At 44.3% G+C, this 21,963-nt stretch overlaps 1 protein-coding gene across 2 annotated transcripts in view; it reads right to left on the bottom strand.

Annotated features, from left to right (window-relative positions):
* Positions 1–21,963, bottom strand: part of agbl1 (AGBL carboxypeptidase 1) — a 252,237-nt gene that overhangs the window by 188,612 nt on the left and 41,662 nt on the right. For both annotated transcript variants that reach the window (XM_072565137.1, XM_072565138.1), the window contains 2 exons: positions 18,074–18,190; positions 3,909–4,297 (listed from right to left, as the gene is read on the bottom strand). In XM_072565137.1, the coding sequence (XP_072421238.1) occupies positions 3,909–4,297; positions 18,074–18,190 (506 nt within the window). The remainder of the gene's footprint in view (positions 1–3,908; positions 4,298–18,073; positions 18,191–21,963) is intronic.

The raw sequence follows: 21,963 nt of genomic DNA, 5'->3' as shown, positions 1-21,963 counted from the left end.
GACCCTTCAGTCCAACTCGTCCATGCCGACCAGGTATCCCAACCCAATCTAGTCCCACCTGCCAACACCCTGCCCATATCCCTCCAAACCCTTCCTATTTATATACCCATCCAAATGCCTCTTAAATGTTGTAATTGTACCAGCCTCCACCACTTCCTCTGCCAGCTCATTCCATACACATACCACCCTCTGCGTGAAAAAGTTGCCCCTTCAGTTTCTTTTATATCTTTCCCCTCTCACCCTTAACCTATTCCCTCTAGTTCTGGACTCCCCTACCCAGGGAAAAGACTTTGTTGACTTATCCTATCCATGCCCCTCATGATTTTATAAACCTCTATAAGGTCACCCCTCAGCCTCTGACGATCCAGGGAAAACAGCCCTAGTCTATGCAACCTCTCCCTATAGCTCAAATCCTCCAACCCTGGCAACATCCTTGTAAGTCTTTTCTGAACCCTTTCAAGTTTCACAACATCTTTCCGATAGGAAGGAGACCAGAATTCCGTGCAATATTCCAAAAGTGGCCTAACTAATGTCCTGTACAGCCGCAACATGACCTCTCAACTCCTGTACTCAATGCTGTGACCAATAAAGGAAAGCATACCAAACACCTTCTTCACTATCCTATCTACCTGTGACTCCACTTTCAAGGATCAATGAACCTGCACTCCAAGGTCTCTTTGTTCAGCAACACTCCCTCGAACCTTACCATTAAGTGTATAACTCCTGCTAAGATTTGCTTTCCCAAAATGCAACACCTCAAATTTATCTAAATTAAACTCCATCTGCCACTTCTCAGCCATTGGCCCATCTGATCAAGATCCTGTTGCAATCTGAGGTAACCTACTTTGCTGTCCACTACACCTCCAATTTTGGTGTAATCTGCAAACTTACTAACTATAACTCATGCTCGCATCCAAATCATTTATGTAAATGATGAAAAGTAGTGGACGCGGTCAAGCATGGACTAATAGAGAAGAGTCAGTATGGATTAGTTGAGGGATAAATTGACTGATCTGACTTTTGTAATGAGCTCACCGGCCAGGTTAATGCAGTTGATGTTGTGTATATGACTTTTAAAAGGCTTTTGACAAAATATCAAATATTGAGTTTGTTAGCGACATTGGAATTTATGGGAAAAGAAGACATTAGCAACATAGATACCAAATTGACAAAGTGGTAGTGAACAGAGAATTGTGGCATTGGTGGATTTTTGGGCAGAGGCATATTGGGAAATTCTTTCCTACAATCGATTCTGTTCAGTGTGAAAATTTAACATACTTAATGGCTAGAATTTGGGGTACAGGGTACAGTTTTGAAATTTGCAGGTGACATGAAATGGAAAGTGTAGTAAACACTGAGTAGTAAACTCAAAGTGGACATTCAAGAGGCTCATGATCTGAGCCATTCAAGTTTAGCAACTGTAATCTGATGATGCATTAACTAACTTGGCACAGCATCAATTCTGCCACAATCTATTTAATTAAACAGGAGGAGACCAATACCCAGGCACAATCCCATGTGGGCAATTTTCAGCAGCACTGTATCCTGATCTCTGCAGTTTGTTAGGTGGCTAACAGCCCAGTTTCTAGGAGGGTCACCAAGGTTTCAGGTAGCTATGCAATTACATTAGTCTAGCTATAGGATGACCTTTCAGAATGTTGTAGTTCATGCCTACAGAACTATTTTGGCTCTGATCACTACCTACCCACAGGGAGGTGACCACAGTTGTGGTTTAGGATGTGGTGCAATGAGGAGACTACTATCTTCTGCCAACTCTGTCCTGCCCTTGTAACCTTTATGTCACTCTACTCGCTAACTGCCCATCAGAAGCCCCATAAGAAGCTTCTTTGTTTTAGTCCCTATCAACGTCTGTCTCTATTTGGCAAAGCTGATTAAATACTTTGTCCATGACGGAGCTGTGTTCTTGAGGGAGTAACTGTAGTCAAACAGCTCATTGACAGAAGTCTGAGCATTTACTAGAGATACAAAGACTGGTCTTATGGGCAATGCAATAAGATACCGGTGTGCAGATACCCCAGGGGTGATACACACCCCTCAGCTGAATACTCAATTTCAGTCTGTGCTCCAGAACTCCATACATAGTGGGATAGACACTTCCATTCAAAGTAATAGAACATAAGGAACTTGTTATGGTACGAAAAGATTTATTGTTTTTAATAAAGGATTGGTCCCAGAGGTCACGGTTTCCTCTCCATACAAACTATGGAGAGATACAAGAGACAAAAAGAACTGCAGATGTTAGTGATATGGCCACCCCACCCACTCTGTCAACTACGGGTCAAAACTTAGCTGCATGGATCAGTTAGTTCAGTTGGTAGGGTGGCGATGCAGAGTGATGCCAACAGCGCTGGTTAAATTCCTGCACTGGCTGAGGTTACCATGAAGATTCTGCCTCTGCAATCTCACCCCTCTCCTGGAGGTATGGTGACACTCAGGTTAAACTCATGACTAGTCATCTCTCTCTCATGAGACAAAGTAGCCTTATGGTCTTCTGAGGCTATGGCAACTTTCTTTAGTTAGCTGGACAAGCGCCATGTAATGACTGTCTAAACAAAGAGGGAGCATCACCATATTCTAATTTCATGGGATTATTACTGATGACCATTCAGATTGAATATAAACGCCAATGGGTCACTTGCATAAACATTGTTCAAGAAGGTCAGGGACTGGGCATTCTACGGTCTCCTCCACTACCCTTCCTACGCTTCCACAAGGCAGAAGTCAGAGTTTGATGGAATGCACTCATTCTTCTAATCTTAAACTATTCAAAATGGCACCAGACTGAGCGACAGTTGAACCTTTTCACTGTATGTTACTGTATTATTCACTGTAAGATACAAGTGACAATAAATCATTCACACACAGCTGCAACAATACTCATACACAATCCAGGACAAAACTTGATCAATACTTCATCTACTTGCCCATTTATCAGAATATTACCAAAACACTACAGCTGATGAACAAGACCTATCCACCACTGGTATACCTTATTTACAATGTGCTCTACATGCAGAGTGTGTTGCAATGTCATGCCAAAACCTCTTTGGCAAACTTCTAAATCCAACATCATCTAACCCTCAGAAGGACACTGAAAGTAAATGTACAGGAATGCTAATATCTTCAAATTAAACAATATCCTGACTTGTACATATCTCATCATTCCATCATCATGAAAAGCCTTGGGAACTCCTTCTATGGGAATGAGTTGATATTCAGTGAGCTCCTTACATCTGCAACACCTCCTCCTCATTCATCACATCTGTCTGGATCTCCTATAACTGGGAGTTAGGAATCAGGTTCACATCCCTGTAAATAGGAGCTATGTCACAGGAACAAACCCAGAGTCTGATTTGCTAGAGGAATAAGCAATCGGAAGAAATCAGCTGTTTCATGGCATGGTGGCTCAGTGGTCAGCACTGTTGCCTCACAGCACCAGGGTCCCAGGTTCAATGCCAGCCACAGCCTCAGGTCTGTGTGGAGTTTGCACATTCTCTACGTGTCTGCGTGGGTTTCCTCCCACAGTCCAAAGATGTGTAGATCTGGTGAATTGGCCATGCTAAATTGTCCATAGTGCTAGGTACATACACCAGAGGGAAATGGGTCTGGGTGGGTTACTTTTCGAAGGGTCAGTGTGGACTGGTTGGGCCGAAGGGCCTGTTTCCACACTGTAGGGAATCTAATCTAATCTAGAAAGAGAGCAAAAATGAGGAGATTATTTGCTGTCATTCCTCAGGGACAATTTGTGAACATGCTGCTCTGATGTGGTTGGGAGTAGATTGAATGTTATGAGAGTGTCAGTGGACAGATTAACTTAACATCAACAAACATTAAAAGAACTAAGCAAACATACTAGCATAAAACACTTCTGAATATCAATGGTTTACCTCTGATGTCCAGACCACTGACCAGTCAGTGGCTCCTGATAGACAGGAGAGATATGACCCCAATAATCTGGAAATGCCAGTGATTTGTAATCGGAGGCTGATCTTGTTTTCTCTGCCATCATGGTGTAAACATGTGGATCGTGGAATGGAACCATCTCTCTACGCATTTGTGAAAGCTTATACCCAGCATGCTGACCATTCTGCTCACTGTCAATAGACCAGCTCTGACTGAGAAAGTGAGGTCGTTCTTCACCAGTCACAGTTTGAATGCATGCTTTTGATGAATCCACACTGGGTCTCTGCATACTCAGATGCATCTTCTTAGTTTTATGTTTTGAAGGGTTCAAAATGCATCCACCACTTGGTCCATTGGGATTTCTGCCTGAATCCTGGACGGTAGAAAAATAATTCTCTGTCAAGCATTTAAAATTACTTTCTCCTCCACTGTCAGAGGAACCTGAAGATAATAGACAATAGACAATAGGTGCAGGAGTAGGCCATTCAGCCTTTCGACCCTGCACCGCCATTCAATATGATCATGGCTGATCATTCCTAATCAGTATCCTCTTCCTGCCTTTGATATTTGATGAGTTCGTCTGTGTCCAGAGTTGTATGGGTTTGGTAAATCAATTATATCTTTTAGCCACTGTCTGCAACTCATGTGACTCTGAGAGGCAGAAGTTGTGAAGAATACTGAACTTAACACAGCATCCTGATCTCTATTTTGATCGTTGATGTTGTGTCCAAATTCTGTGGGAAACAAAATGAGGTGATGCAATGAAGACCAATATGTAACTATTAGAACAAGAAGTTTTTAAAAATAGTGTTTGCTCCCAGTTTAAAAAAATGGTCGCCACAATTCATCTGCACATTCACATTCAATACTAGTCACGTAATGACAACATCACATTAAAATTTAAAGTAGTTCTTGTGTGTAATATTCTGGAATTAAGATTTATTTAAAATAGAGACAGATTGCCTTAAGGCTGTCCTATGAAGGTTTTTGTTAAACAGGTCAGAAAGTTATTTTGACAGAAACCTAAGTGCATTAATTCTAAAAAGTCATGTGACTGCAATCAAGTGCCTGGGAGAACCCTTGTGTTGTTAATGGATAAAATGTTTATACTTTGTCTTTATGACAAGACAGTGGAACATATTAAGGTAATTAGTTTAGTCTTGACTTCAGAACAGAAGGTTCAACATTCAGAAGAATCAAGGGTTCAATTCAGAAAGTAGGATAGTTTCACCCAGTTGGGTAACCAACTCTTTCCAGTTCAATTCAGGGGAACCAGTCACCTCTGCAGAAGCAGTATTTGCGACACAAAAATGCCAGAAAATGACAATCTCCAAAAAAGGAGACACCAACCATTGCCCCTGGACACTCAATAGCATTACAATCACTGAATACCCCACTACCAACAGTTTGAGGATTGCCATTGTTCAAAAACCATGAACTGGACTAGCCATATAAATTTGGTTAAAAATCACATAACACCATGTTATAGTCCAACAGGTTTACTTGGAAACATTAGCTTTTAGAGCATTGCTCCTTCATCAGGTGACAATGAAGGAATGGTAGTTTTTCATCAACCACCTGATAAAGGAGCAGTGCTCTGAAAGCTAGTGGTTCCAATTAAACCTGTTGGTCTATAACCTGGTGTTGTGTGATTTTTAACTTTGTATACCCCAGTCCAACACCAGCAGCTCCGTATCATATAAAAACAGTAGCTATGCAAACAAGCCAGAGGCGAGGAACCTTGTAGCGATTAACTCACTTCCTGACTCCCTAAAGTCTATCCACCATCTACAAGATACAAGTCAGGATTGTGATGGAATACTCCCCACTTGCCTGGATGAGTGCAGCTGCAGGAACACTCAAGAGGTTTGACACTACCCAGTGCAAAGCAGCCCGCTTGATTGGCACCACATCCACAAACATCGATCCCTCTACTCTCGATACTGAATAGCAGCTGCATGTGCCATGGACTATATGCAATCCAGAAATTCATCCAAGATCCTTAGGCAGCACCTTCCAAACCCAAGGCCACTACCATCTAGAAGGACAAGGGCAGCATACACCATCACCCGCATGTTCCTCTCCAAGTCACTCACCATCCTGACTTGGAAATATACCACGATTCCTTCAGTATTACTGATGGAAATCCTGGAGCTCTCTTTTTAATAGTACTGTGGTCTATCTACACAAAATGGATTGCACTGGTTCAACAAGGCAACTCAAGCACCACTTTCTCAAGAGCAAATAAGAATGGTCAATAAATGTTGGCCCAGCCAGCGACACCATATGCCATCACTGAATGAAAGAAAGTGATTTCTAGTTTGTGAACCAGGAGAGTTTGGGTAAAAATCTTCAACCTGCTGAGAACATTTTGTCAACTGCAATGGGACCTATACAGGGCCATTCTTCGTGAGCTCTCAACAACAAAACTTATTCTCACATTTCTTACAACCTTTCCACACTTTTAAACCTCAATTCGACCTCTGTAAAAATTACTAACACAATGATCTCTTAATGCCTCACACTGTTCAATCACCCTATGATCTGTATGTCCTTGTGTTTTATGATCTGCTTGTACTGTATGCAAAACAAAACTTTTCACTGTACTGAGGTACATGTGACAACAATTAAACAAATCAATTGTGAAAGGTTTTTAAAAAATATTTATTCACTGGTGGGACGTGGGCATCACAGGCTGGCCAGCATTTATTGCCCATCCCTAGCTGCCTTTGAGAAAGTGGTGGTGAGATGCCTTCTTATTCCACTCCAGTCCACTTCTGTAGGTTTCCCTACAATGCCATGAGGGAGAGAATTTCTGATTTTGACCTAGCAATAGAACTTTCAGGTGGTGCTCCCATGAATCTTGACTTTCTAGGTGGAAGTGGTCATGGGTTTGGAAAGTGCTGTCGAGAAAACTTTGGCAAATTCCTGCTGTGCATCTTGTAGATGGTACATACTGCTGCTACTGAGCGTCGGTGGTGAAGGGAGCGGATGTTTGTGCATGTAGTGCCAGTCAAGCAGGCTGCTTTGTCCTGGATGGTGTCAAGCTTCGTGCGTGTTGTTGGAGCCCAACCTGGCAAGTGGGGAGCGTTCCTTTTGATTATTCGAGTGCGAATACAGAATGCTGGATGCTCCAACATATTACAGTACAGGAGGCCATTCAGCCCACTGATTGTTGTGGCCAGTTCTTTGCTTAAAAGCAATTCAAAGCTAACTCCACTTTTTCAGTTTCACCCCACAGTCTGGTATCTTCCTCTGGTTCAAAATATCGATCCATTTTTGCATTTGTTGGGATACAATTGCTTCTACTTGCGGTATTACTCGTGATAAAGCAATGTGCACTCCACCAATAATTAAAGAATTTCTCCTAACCTGTCTTTTCAACAGAGTTAAACATTTACTTACAGGAAATGATAAATAATTGTTTCTAACAAACCAGAGACAGTTACTCTGAAATATTCTGTTGCAGAAACGTCTCAGCAGTGACATAATTGTTAGTATAAGAAATTGTCAGTAAAATGTTATTGAACTTTCTCTATTTCATTTAATCTAATTAATTTTGATTAACAGACCCCACACTTGTGCTGTTTAGAATCATTATAAACCAGTACAGCATACATTTAATTTAAGAATAAATGTTTTTTCAGGCAACAGTGCAACTAATCAGTGGAACTATTTAAATGAATTTGACAGTATTCTCATCACAGATTCCCCCTCGGATTAATTAATTTTAAACTCAATGACATTTTGCTCAGACAGATTCCTGTATCATTCATTAATTTAAAAATAAAGTGTCTAGCTCTCAAACTTCCACAATATTATAATTTCCAAGTTATAGAAAAATAAAATGCAAATAGGCAACCAAACAGCAAACCTGGCAACATTTCTCTGTTGCTCACTCTTCCCCACTTGAATGTAAGACAATTCTGAAACCTCCACTTCCAAGAGATATCAACCAGAATAAGGTTCTGAAATTCACGCCTGGAAGGTTGGTCCAGTCGAAGGTTAAGCATTCTTGCAATTTCAATTGTTATGCTACACTTGTAGCCAATGCAATCTTGATCTTGTGAGATCCCCACAGCCTGGGGTAACATTTCCAGCACGGGGAGTCAGTATTGCATTGGAAAAGTCATCAGGGCACCTCATGTTTTGTTTTATGGGGTTAATCAAAAATAGGAACAGGAGTAGGTCATTCAGCCCCTGCTCTGCCATTCAGTAGGATCAAGGTGGATCCAAAACACCTCATGTCCACTTTCCCACCCTTTCTCCATAATCTTTGATTCCCCTACTGATCAAGATTCTAGCTATTTCAAACGAAAAGATTCACAGCAACTCTGCTCCCACAGCTCTCTGTGGCAATGAGTTCCAAAGACAGACAACACCCTGAAAGGCAAAATTCCTTCCCTTTTCAGTCTTAAATTGGTGCCCTGTTATTCTGAGACTAAGAGCTTTGACAAAGGGTCAGTTAGACTTGAAACGTCAGCTCTTTTCTCTCCCTACAGATGCTGCCAGACCTGCTGAGATTTTCCAGCATTTTCTCTTTTGGTATTCTGAGACTAAGATGTCTGGTCTTCGACTCTCCCATGAGGGGGAATATCCTCTCAGCGTTGACCCTGAATCCGAGATATAGAATCTAATATATTTCAAAATCAGTGCTTCTTCTTTTTTCATCGTGGAAGCTCTTCCCTCTTCTACAGTGGGTGGCACAGTGGCACAGTGGCTTTTATTCCTGATGAAGGGCTTTTGCCTGAAACGTCGATTTCAAAGCTACTTGGATGCTGCCTGAACTGCTGTGCTATTCCAGTGCCACTAATCCAGTGGTTAGCACTGCTGCCTCACAGTGCCAGAGACCCGGGTTCAATTCCCGTCTCAGGTGACTGACTGTGTGGAGTTTGCACGTTCTCCCTGTGTCAGCGTGGGTTTCCTCCAGGTTCTCCGGTTTCCTCCCACAGTCCAAAGATGTGCAGCTCAGGTGAATTGGCCATGCTAAATTGCCCGTAGTGTTAGGTGAAGGGGTAAATGTAGGGGTATGGGTGGATTGCGCTTCGGCGGGTCGGTGTGGACTTGTTGGGCCGAAGGGCCTGTTTCCACACTGTAATGTAATCTAATCTTTAAAAACACCTAATCTAATCTAATCTACATGGCCAGAATTCTCCAGGTGGGAGTTGACAATGTGAGGAAACAGGTTTATCTTCCTGTTTCCTCACATTGGAATCGCAAGGCTTTTTATTCAGTTAATGACCATCAGCACAAAACAATGCAAGGTGCATTAGATTTCCCTCCATTCTCCTGCATTTAGCTTTCCATTGTGTCTGCAGCTCTCCTTTCCAGCCTTCCAGTCACATACTGTCTTTCCTATTTACCCTCCTATTCGTCCTGCTTCCAAGTCAACAGTCACAAGGTGACAGGCACCAATTCTTATGCAATAAAATTAAATCGATCCCTTTATAATTAATGCACATTCCTAAAAAAAGATTTCATGAGATGTTGTGAAACTTGAAAGGGTTCAGAAAAGATTTACAAGGATGTTGCTAGGGTTGGAGGATTTGAGCCATAGGGAGAGGCTGAACAGGCTGGGGTTGTTTTCCCTGGAGTGTCGGAGGCTGAGGGATTACCTTATAGAGGGTTACAAAATTATGAGGGGCATGGATAGGGTAAATAGGCAAAGTCTTTTCCCTGGGGTGGGGGAGTCCAGAACTAGAGGGTATAGGTTTAGGGTGAGAGGGGAAAGATATAAAAGTGACCTACGGGGCAACGTTTTCACACAGAGGGTGGTACGTGTATGGAATGAGCTGCCAGAGGAAGTGGTGGAGGCTGGTACAATTACAACATTTAAGAGGCATTTGGATGGGTATATAAATAGGAAGGGTTTGGAGGGATATGGGCTGGGTGTTGGCAGGTGGGACTAGATTGGGTTGGGATATCTGGTCAGCATGGACAAGTTGGACCAAAGGGTCTGTTTCCATGCTGTACACCTCTATGACTCTAAGAGCTTTTTTTAACAAGGTTGCAAACTATATTTAAGCAAACAGTAACAGCTTCCACTGATCTTCTAAAGAAATGACAAATTCTCCTCACTGTATTGCTTCCAAATCAAAGAAATCATATTGTATAAGATTGAAAATGCTCGAGAGAAACTCAACTGGTCTGGCAGAATCCATGGAGAAAGAAACAGAGTTAACACTTCAACTCTGATATGACTTCCTCAGAAGAGATAACATTGCTCTTCCCAACAATTATATATTGTCAGGGTCAGAAAGAAAAGTACACTCAGACTTTACATCTTTTTGGCTCAAATAACCCGCTGTACAAAACTGAAGTATTCCTGATTGCAATGCCTGCAGCACAGCTGTTTTCCTGTCATTGCAACGCATGCTATACTCAATAACAAAGCTGATGCCAATGGCGGGGGGTCTGAGAGGTAACTGACAACTGACTGTTGGTGAGACATTCCTGAAGTTCCAGGGGCGTTTGGTATGTGTAAACGGAGATCACACATCAACCTTCCCAAGGCTGCAACAAGACAGTTTGGCTCTATGGAGCTTCAGATGCCTGTGCAGTGACAGAGTCAGCTCCAGCGAAAAGTGATTGACATGATGCCAACAGCAACGCCTCTGTCTGACAGCATCAATTTGAGCTGTGAGCTTCTGATTCATCATTACATCCCTCTAGTTTGTTTCCAGGTGGATTCAGAGGGAAATGGCAGCTAGCCTATGATTTAACCTACTGGCCTCCGACCAACTGGGAGATAATTATACTCTTTACATTATACTTGTAAATTATGTCACTAAACATGAGCATCACTGAGAAGACCAGCAGATCTCTAATTTCCCTTGAACTTACTGGCTTGCATGAGGACCTTTTTGGAGGAGAGTTAAGAGTCAAACATATGACTGTGGTTCTGGAATCACAAATAGATCCAAAGATTTCCTTCTCTCAAAGGTATTACTGAACTAGACACGTTTTTATGATGACTGATGATAGTTTTATGGTCAACATCACTGAGACCAACTTTCAACTCTGTATTTATTCATGAAGTAAATTCTTAAATTCCACCAGCCGCTGGTGGAATAAAACAATGAACTGCAGATACTAGGGATCTGAAACAAAAGCAGAAAATCCTGGAGAAGCTTAGCAAGTCTGGCTGCATTGGGTGGAGAGACAAACAGAGTTACCATTTCAAATCCAGTGCACTGTCAAAGGGGAGTCAATAGATGTGATGTTGGAAAAGCACAGCAGGTCAGACAGCATCCAAGGAACAGGAAAGTCAACATTTCGGACATTAGGGCTGAGGGGGAAGGAGCCTGGACATATGTAGACTGAGTAAGTTGGGGTTGGTGGAAGGAGGGGGGGGTAGGATGATGATAGGTGGATGCAGGTAGGGGGTTATTGTGATTGGTCAGTGGAAGGGTTGGAGCAGCTAAAGGAGTAGGAAGATGGACAGGTTAGATCAGGTCAGGAAGGCAAAGAGGAGGGGGTCGCTGGACATGGGATAAGGCTGGAAGTGAAGGGATTCTGAAGCTGGTGAAGTCAATGTTGGCACCATTGGGCTGTAAGCTCCCCTGGCAAAATATAAGGTGTTTCAGTTTCCATTTGGCCTCACTCTGTCAATGAAGGAGGCCAAGGATGGGCATGTTGCCAGGGGAGTGGGAGGGGGAATTAAAGCAGATGGCAACTGGAAGGGGAAATGTTAACTCTGTTTTCTCTCCACAGATACTGCCAGAGCTGATAAGTTTATCCAGCAATTTCTGTTTTGCCTATTAGTCTAAGTCCCTATGTCACTAACGTAGTGATATTATCACTATGCTACTGTCACAGTTAGAGATTTATAGTGAAGTTCAAGAATACAAGGCTATAAACAAAACCTTGTGGATTCAGAGAGTACTCCCAGCCAGTTGGAATTAGATTAGATTCCCTACAGTGTGGAAACAGGCCCCAACTCCACACTGACCCTCCAAAGAGTAACCCACCTGGACCCATTCCCCTACCCGATATTTACCCCGACTAACGTACCTAACACTATGGGCAATTTAGCATAGCCAATTCACCTGACCTGTGGGAGGAAACCAGAGCACCAAGAGGAAACCCACGCAGACACGGGGAGAATGTGCAAACTCCACATAGACAATCGTCCAGGGCTGGAATTGAACCCAGGTCCTACTGAGCCACCATGAAATGTCCCCAATTACACCATAAGACCATAAGACATAGGAGTGGAAGTAAGGTCATTCAGCCCATCGAGTCCACTCTGCCATTCAATCATGGCTGATGGACATTTCAATGCCACTTACCTGCACTCTCCCCGTAGCCCTTAATTCCTTGACAGATTAAGAATTTATCAATCTCTGCCTTGCAGACATTTAACGTCCCAGCCTCCACCGTGCTCCGTGGCAATGAATTCCACAGGCCCACCACTCTGACTGAAGAAATGTCTCCTCATTTCTGTTCTTAATTGACCCCCTGTAATTCTAAGGCTGTGCCCACGAGTCCTAGTATCCCCTCCTTCTGGAAACAGTTTTCCCAGCATCCACCCTTGCTAAGCCATGCATTATCTTGTAGGTTTCTATTAGATCTCCCCTCAACCTTCTAAACTCTAATTAATACAAATCCAGGATCCTCAGATGTTCATCGTATACTAGACCTACCATTCCAGGGATCATCCATGTGAATATCCGCTGGACACACTTCAGTGCCAGTATGTCCTTCCTGAGGTGTGGGGCCTAAAACTAGACACAGTATTCCAAATGGGGCCTAACCAGAACTTCATAAAGTCTCAGTAGCACATCACTGCTTTTACATTACAACCCTCTTGAGATAAATGACAACATTACATTTGGTTTCTTAACCACGGACTCAACCTGCAAGTCAACCTTTAGAGAATCCTGGACTGGCATTCCCAGATCCCTTTGTACTTAGGCTTTATGAATTTTCTCACCATTTAAAAAGTAATCCATGCCTATGTTCTTTTTTCCGAAGTGCGAGACCTCACATTTGCTCACATTGAATTTCATCAGCCATTTCCTGGACACTCTCCTAAACTGTCTAAATCTTTCTGCAGCCTCCCCAGCTCCTCAGTACTACCTGGCTGTCCGCCTAACTTCGTATCATCAGCAAACCTCACCAGAATGCCCCCCAGTCCCTACATTCAGATCATTAATATATAAAGTGAACAGCTGGGGCCCCAACACTGAACCCTGCGGGACACCATTTGTCACTAGCTGCCATTCTGAAAAAGAACCTTTTATCCCAACTCTGTGCCTTCTGTCAGACAGCCAATCCTCAATCCACGCCAGTAGCTCACCTCAAACACCACAAGCCTAACCTTACTCTGCAGCACCCACGAGGCACCTTATCAAAGGCCTTTTGGGGGTTTAGATACATAACATCCACTGGGTGCCTCCTAAGTGTTCCCTTACTTTAAGATCTTTTATAAAGTTGGGCTCATTACATAACACTAAGTCCAGAATAGCCTGCTCCCTTGTGGGCTCCATTACAGCTGTTCCAAAAAGCCATCCTGAAAGCATTCCATGAATTTGCTTTCTTTGGATCCACTGGCTACATTATTCACCCAGTCCATTTGCATATTGAAGTCCCCCATGATCACCGTGACCCTGCCTTTCTGACATGCCCTATCTATTTCCTGGTACATCTAGCGTCCCTGATCCTGACCACTGCTGGGAGGTCTGTACATAACTCCCATTATGGTTTTTTTGCCTTTGTGGTTCCTCAACTCCATCCACACAGACTCCATATCATCTGACCCTATGTCATTCAGTGCCATAGATTTAATTTCATTTTTAACTAACAAGGCACCCCGGCCCCCTCTGCCCACCTCCCTGTCTTTTCGATAAGTTTTAAATCCCTGGATGTTTAACTGCCAGTCCTGAACCCCCTGCAACCATGTCTCTGTGATGCCTACCACATCATAATCATTCACGATGATTTCTGCTGTTAATTCATCTACTTTGTTATGAATACTACGAGCATTCAGGTAAAGCACCTGAATGCTAATTTTCTTATCCTCGTTATTTCCATCACCTCTAGTAGTATGTCCTAAGTTATCCTTGTTTTTTGCTTCATTCCTAGCCTGCCTTGAACTTAAACCCTGCACACATGCTTACCTGCTGCTTATCTTTCGACTTGACTCCATACTGTTGCTTTCCCTTTCCCTTTTCCCTGACTCACAAGTTTAAAGTCCTAGTGACCACCCCATTTGTCCTTTTCGTCAGAATACTGGTTCCAGATTGGTTCAGGAGATGACCGTTCCATCGGTACAAATCCCTCCAGTTCCAAAACTGATGCCAATGTCCCTTAAATGGAATCCCTCTTCCCCACACCAATCTCTTAGCCACATGTTTACTTCCCTAACTTTCTTATTCCTATGCCAATTAGCACCTGGCTCGGGCAGTAATCCAGAGATTATGACCCTCGAGGACCTGTTCTTCATATTCCTTCCATACTGTAATGCTGGCAGGGGAAAACATCAGCCTTAAAAACCCCACAAAGGGGCATCACACGATCACTCATATTTTAACTTCACCCCCTTCGCCCAAAGTTTCTGCCAACCTGAGAGAAGGTTAAAGTTTCACCCCCAGCCTCCTTGCAACTATTTATTCTACATTTATGAAATAATCAGAGTTCAATGGAAAGCTGCAAGTGATGGAGTGGTTAGAATTTAATCTAAGAATTCAAAAGATGTTACACAGCGACAGCTAAACATGTATTTTATAGTATTTGAAGCTTGCGATTAGATTTCAACTCTAAATTTATTCCGTTGTATGTACACCAGCGAATTTCCCCCGGGGCTGCTCTCAGATTCCTTTGAATTGCGTTTCGCTCAGTTTTGTGTACACAACTCATTTGATGGCTCACCTCATGTTTCTGGGCAGCTGCAACCATGCATTACAACAATTAAAGACTGCATTGTTGTAGAAAAAACACTGGGAATGTTAATCGTGTTTGACCGACACAGTCCCAGGAGGCCATTAAATTTGATGTCTTATAAAACAACTGGAAGTTAAAGGGGGTGGGGAGGCAAAATCTTCCAAAGAATGTAATGGATTCTAAGCGGAGGTGGAATTTATAATGAGACACCAGTAAATATTAGAAAAGATAAATAAATAATGGATGGGCTGCAGCACTAAAGCAGGGCAAGACCTCTGGCTCAGATGGAGAACAAAATAAATAAAGAAGGAACCAATAATGGGCAACACGGAGGCTCAGTGGTTAGCACAGCTGCCTCACAGCAATAGGGACCTGGGTTCAATTCCAGCCTGGGGCGACTGTCTGTGTGGAGTTTGCACATTCTCCCCGTGTCTGTGTGGGTTTCCTCCGGGTGCTCCGGTTTCCTCCCACAATCCAAAGATGTGCAGGTCAGGTGAATTGGCCATGCTAAATTGTCCATAGTGTTTGGTGCATTAGTCAGAGGGAGATAGGTCTGAGTGGGTTGCTCATCGGAGGGTCGGTGTGGACTGCTTGGGCTGAAGGACCTGTTTCCACACTGTAGGGAATCTAATCTAACCATAATTTAAATTAGACACATTTTAGAATAGCCTTTTGGAGGATTACTTGAAAACTTTAAAGGAGACATAGAAAAAAGGTGTCAAGTAGGCCATCCAACCCTTCGGAGTCTACTTCATCATTCAGTATGGTCTCAGCTGAATTGAAAACTCTGTTCCTGCTTTCTCCCCATACTCTTTGATTGCTTTAGCCCTAAGAACGATAAGTAATTCCTTCTTGAAGGCTTGCAATGTTTTGGCCTTAACCACTTTCTGTGGCAAAAAAATCCCTTCTGTGCATGAACTGGAAGCATAAGTCATCATGTTAATCATCAGGAGGTCATTAAATTTGATGTTTTCAAAAGTAAATGGATAGTAACTCATTTCATAAAAAGTTACACAAGAATACTCTGGAGTCAGGGTTCCCTCTAATTTCCCTTGCTCTATGCATCCACTTTTACTTTCAATGTATGATCGCTTTAAGTCAGGAATGTGGTTGAATATGCATGTATCTCAAAGGGACCATGAGCAGTCTGCCTACTGATCTCCATATCCCCCATTTGCTAAGCAGCTGGGTATTCACCCAGCTTAAAGGGAACAATGCAGAGAACTGCAGACCAACCTGAAGTCATCAAAATGGCATCCTGAAGGAAGCAGAGTGAACCAGAAAGAAGGGCTGTTTGTGAATGAGATGATGTGTGTATGTCAATGACATCAACAGTCACATGTCATTGGGTCTCTGAGGAGAAACGAATGGGACAACTGTACGAGAGAAGTGTAATCTGAAATCTGTACTTTAGTTTAGACCATAAGACATAGGAGCAGAAAATAGGCCATTCAGCCCATTGAGTCTGCTCTGCCATTCAGTCATGACTGATAAATTTCTCAACCCCATTCTCCCACTTTTTCCCCATAACCCTTGATCCCCTTGATACTCAAGAACTTATCCATCTCAGTCTTAAATATACTCATAGACCTGGCCTCCACATCCTTCTGTGTCAATGAATTCCATAGATACACCTCTCTCTGGATGAAGAAGTTTCTCCTTATCGCTGTTCTAAACGATCTTCCCTTTACTCGAAGGCTATACACTCGCGTCTTAGTCTCTCCTACTAATGGAAACATTTTCCCAACATCTACTCTGTCCAGGCCATTCAGTATTCTGCATATTTCAATTAGATCTCCCTTCATCCTTCTAAACTGCACCAAGTATAAACCCAGAGTCCTCAGACTTTCCTCATCTGTTAAGCTTTTTGTTCATTCATGGAATGAGGGCATTACTGGCTAGGCCTGCATTTAATACCCATCCATAATTAGCCTGAGGGCAGTTAAGAGTCAACCCCATTGCTGTGAATCTGGAGTCACACTTAGGCCAGACCAGCGAAGGACAGCAGTTTCCTTCCCTACAGAACATTAATGAACCAGGTGGATTTTTCCTGACAATCATACAGACTTACAGTCACATTAAATTCTTAATTCTAGATTTTTATTGAATTCAAATGCTGCTAACTGCCATAGTGGGATTTGAACCGGGGTCCCCAAAACAATACCAGAGTATGTAAGTAAGAGTTAGTTGGATGTCCAGAGAGCAGACAATAGCTAGTCTCACCTACCCTTCCCCCAGCTCCACTCTCCCTCCCTCTATTGACTTCTGGGATCCCCTCCCCCTCCCCCGTCCTGACGAAGGGTGTTGGCCAGGTGAAAGTGAGACTGCAGATGCTGGAGATTGAGAGCGTGTTGCTGGAAAAGCACAGCAGGTCAGGCAGCACACAAGGAGCAGGAGAACCGACGTGTCAGGCAAAAGCCCTTCATCAGGACTGCATGGCCCGCAATGCTGACTTTCCTGCTCCCCAGATGCTGCCTGACCGGCTGTGCTTTTCCATCTTCACAGCCATTGACTCTGACTTCCAGCATCTGCAGTCTTCACTGTCTAATAATCAATCTTAGGTAAGGTATTTACAGAGATAGATCTCCCCAGAGTAGGTGTGGTCTATGATAGCCTCAAGAGCGCAGTACAGACGCCCAACAACAGATTGAGGTTGGCAGAGTCCGTGAGGACAGACTATCAAAAGGTTGTTTCCATGGCAGCAGTTGAAACCAGTCTGAAGGACTTCATTAAAGAGACATCATGTCTGATAACTCCGTTCAGTTACTTAAGGAAGTGACAGGCTTGATGGACAAGGCAAATGTGGCAGTCATTATAATTGTAGATTTGAGAAAATCTTCCACACCTAATGTGGTCCAAGAGATTGGAAGATGTGAGACAGTAGAAACCTTTCCAAAATAAGTCAAACTGTTTCTTTCAGAGGCAGGGTGTTTGATACTAACTAAAGTGAATAAAGAAACATAAACCTCTGTTGAACTAATCAGAAGGTTTTCATTAAGACAGAAATTAGTTGCTAGAAATATTATATTCAAACGGATAGATACTTCATTTGGCGTTTTTTTACATACCACTTGAACTCAAATTTTCTCATTAAAAACTAATTTCTTGATGCCTTGTACTGATCCCAAGAATTATTGCTGCTATTGGCTTATGAAATAATCAGCACTGACCACCCCCAGGAAGCTCTATGTTAGTAAGATCATTTAACACTTAACCAACAACAACACAATGGTTATTGAGCACTAAAAAAATTCTCAGACCTCACCTGAAAATATCCAGTAAGTTCTGGGCAAAGTCTTTCATATTGTTTGAGCTCCTCCACAGCTCTATCAAGTTGTGGATTTGGCCTCAGCCTTGTTAAATCTGTTTCAAGATCATCATCCTTAAACAAATAAGGGGAAACATATTCAAGTTCAAAACTAATGTTTGCCTTTATCCAGCTCCTCATTATATTGAAATGCTTCTCGGCACTCCACACAATTAATTAATTTTTCGACTGTTAAGTATGCAAATATGACAATTACTGCACATTTCAGTTGCCACAAATAGCTCAGAGATGAATGAATTTAGTTATATTGCCCCAGGTTAGAACGCAAGAAAACGCTCTGTTTTTCTTCACATAATATGAAGAGATCTTTGACAAGCGCCTGAACGAGTGGATGAAGCCATAATGGACTCTGTTTACTGTCTTATCAAAAGAAGTGTGTTTCAGACAATGCAGCAATTCCCCCAGTACTGAGATGTCAGGCTATGTTACATTCTCAAGCCCCAACATGGATTTTGAACCCAAAACCTCCTAATTCGGAATCAAAGGCTGCTGCTGAGTAATGTTGTCACAGATTAATGCAAGCATGACGTGAAATTAATTTGATTTCTGGCAAAATTGTTATACTACAGCTGGGAGTTTGTTTTCATTTTGTAAAAGGTAATTGTAGGGGTGGGGCCAATGTAGGTCACTGTAGTGGCGTGGGTCTACTGCAGCAGTGGTATTTGGGACATGCCTTATTGTGCTTAGTGGGGATGTGGTCACCATGGGGGAGCAGGTTCACTATGGGGGGGTGAGGAGTAGGGTCTCTGCAGGGTGGGGTCACTGTGGGAGTGGAGTCACTGTGTGTGTGGGGGGGGGAGGGTTGGGGTCACTGTGGGACGTTGGGGTCACTGTGGGTGTGGGGTCACTGTGGGGCATTGGGGTCACTGTGGGGATGGGGTGACTGTGAGGGGTGGGGTCACTGTGGGGGTGGGGTCACTGTGAGGTATTGGGGTCACTGCGGGGCATTGGGGTCACTGTGGGTGTGGGGACAGTGCGGGGCGTTGGGTCACTGCAGGACGTCAGGGTCACTGTAGGGTGGGGTCACTGGGGGTCATTGGGGTCACTGTGGGTGTGGGGTCACTGTGGTGGTGGGGGTTACTGTTATGTGGGGTCACTGTTGGGATGGAGTCACTGTGGGGTGGGGTCACTGTGGGGGTGGAGTCACTTATGTGGGAACTCTGTAGGGGTGGGGTCACTGTGGGGGTGGAGTCACTATTATGTGGGGTCACTGTGGGGGTGGGGTCACTGTGGGGGCGGGGTCACTGTTATGTGGGGTCACTGTGGGGGTGGGGTTACTGTGGGGATGGGTTCACTGTGGGGGTAGGGGTTACTGTGGGGATGGGTTCACTGTGGGGGTGGGGGATACTGTTATGTGGGGTCCCTGTGGGGTGGGGTCACTGTGGGGGTGGAGTCACTGTGGGTGTGGGGTGTTACTGTTATGTGGGATCACTGTGGGTATGGAGTCACTGTGGGGTGGGGTCACTGTGAGGGTGGAGTTACTGTTATGTGGGGTCACTGTGGGGCGGAGTCACTGTTATGTGGGGTTACTGTGGGGGTGGGGTCACTGTTATGTGGGGTCATTGTGGGGGTGGAGTCATTGTTATGTGGGGTCACTGTGGGGGTGGGGTTACTGTGGGGGCAGGGTCACTGTTATGTGGGGTCACTGTGGGGGTGGGGTTACTGTGGGGATGGGTTCACTGTGGGGTTGGGGGTTACTGTGGGGATGGGTTCACTGTGGGGGTGGGGGATACTGTTATGTGGGGTCCCTGTGGGGTGGGGTCACTGTGGGGGTGGAGTCACTGTGGGTGTGGGGTGTTACTGTTACGTGGGATCACTGTGGGTATGGAGTCACTGTGGGGTAGGGTCACTGTGGGGGTGGAGTTACTGTTATGTGGGGTCACTGTGGGGGTGGGGTCACTGTGGGGGTGGAGCCACTGTTATGTGGGGTTACTGTGGGGGTGGGGTTACTGTTATGTCGGGTCACTGTGGGGGCAGAGTCACTGTTATGTGGGGTCACTGTGGGGGTGGAGACACTGTTATGTGGGGTTACTGTGGAGGTGGGGTCACTGTTATGTGGGGTCACTGTGGGGGTGGGGTTACTGTGGGGGTGGGGGGTCACTGTGGGGTGGGGGTTACTGTGGGCGCAGGGTCACTATTATGTGGGGTGACTGTGGGGTGGGGGTCACTGTTATGTGGGGTCACTGTGGGGGTGGGGTTACTTTGGGAGTGGGTTCACTGTTATGTGGGGTCACTGTGGGGCTGGGGGTGGGGGTTACTGTTATGCGGGGGTCAGGTCACTGTGGGGGTTTACTATGGGGGGGGGTTACTGTGGGGTTGGGGTCCCTGTGGGGGTGTGGTCACTGTGGGGGGGTCACTGTTGGGTGGGGATTGGTTCACGGTGGGGGTTTTACTTTGGGGAGGGGATCCCTGTGGAGTTTGGGTGTGGGGTCCCTGTCACTGTGGGGTGTGGGGTCCCTGAAGTGGGGGTGCGGCATGATCGTGTATCACTCTGTGCTGTGAGACATCACTGTGCTTGGGTCAGGAGTCAATCTGTCGTTGCACTTTCTGGCCTTGGTGCAGGTTATAGTTCCTCTCCCCATTTATTCCATCTTACTGGGGTCACACGCAGTCTGTGCATAGGTAGAGGCAAAGAGATCGGATCTTAATTTCTAAGGGGTAAAATGGATCTGTACCTGCTCCTGAAGGTCTTAATAATTCTGCCTGACCAAATCCAGTTGTGCTTATTGTAATCATCTGACAAATCTTCTTATGACCTAAGGAGAGGACCCCTTCTGCTGATATTCTATAGTGGTGTATCCTCACCAATAATCATCAGCTAGGCCCAACCCAAAGCAAGGAGCTCAGGTGACAGTGAGCTAACTGGTACATCACTGACCCAGTACCACACATTGGTAAGAGGTGGCAGATACCACATAGTGCCAGGTGTGGTCATCTGGGGAAATACCACACTCAGCACACATCTGCTCCAAACGTGCACAGAATGAGTGAGCTGTGACTTCAAGTTTTCATATGCGATTCATTTCCCATTAGTCTGTGTTTGCAAACCCATGTACCTTCTGCCTAGAAGAGGCTGATAATGAATACATTGAAACTTTTCAGTTTTCCAGATTCTCAGCTAACCTTGTGATACTGGGGATCACGCAGCATCCGAGGAGCAGGAGAATCGACGTTTCGGGCACCATTCCTGATGAAGGGCTAATGCTGTGCTTTTCCAGCACCACACTCTCAACTCTGATCTCCAGCATCTGCAATCTTCATTTTCTCCTAACCTTGTGATACTGCCTTTTAAAGGTGCCCATCCCTTTAAGTGTAACTTCACATGGCATTTCCCACTCCCACCATTCATTTCTCTTTGCAGTTGCCATGACGTGTGCCTGCATTTATGAATACTGCTGTAAATGAGCGGGTTTGGGATATTTCAGCAATATATTAGTACAATGCACAATCTCTCAGATAAAGATCAGGGAGGATCCTGAGAGTGAAAAGGGAAGAGGTGGGGGGATTTAAGTGAGAATACCAGAGTGTGGGGTTTAGATGCTGAATACAGGGTTGTCTGAAGTGGGGAAAAAATGGGAGTGTACAACAGGCTGAATCAAGATGTGTGTAAAGTGTGAGTAGGGGGTGCAAAGGCGTCACAGTGATAGGGAGGGGAAAGGATTCAGAAACAATAGAATGATAATTCTATCAAGTCCCCATGCTTAATAAATTGACTGTAAATTCTTGTCTAATTTCCCATCTCATAACATTGCGTCACTTAACAAAGTTGAATTGGTCCAAAATCAAAATCTCGTCTCTAAATCCATCATTGAGGTGTGAATCAACTT

Source organism: Chiloscyllium punctatum, chromosome 48 (genome assembly GCF_047496795.1).
Source record: "Chiloscyllium punctatum isolate Juve2018m chromosome 48, sChiPun1.3, whole genome shotgun sequence".
Taxonomy (NCBI): domain Eukaryota; kingdom Metazoa; phylum Chordata; class Chondrichthyes; order Orectolobiformes; family Hemiscylliidae; genus Chiloscyllium; species Chiloscyllium punctatum.
This window is presented reverse-complemented; position numbering and strand designations above follow the sequence as displayed.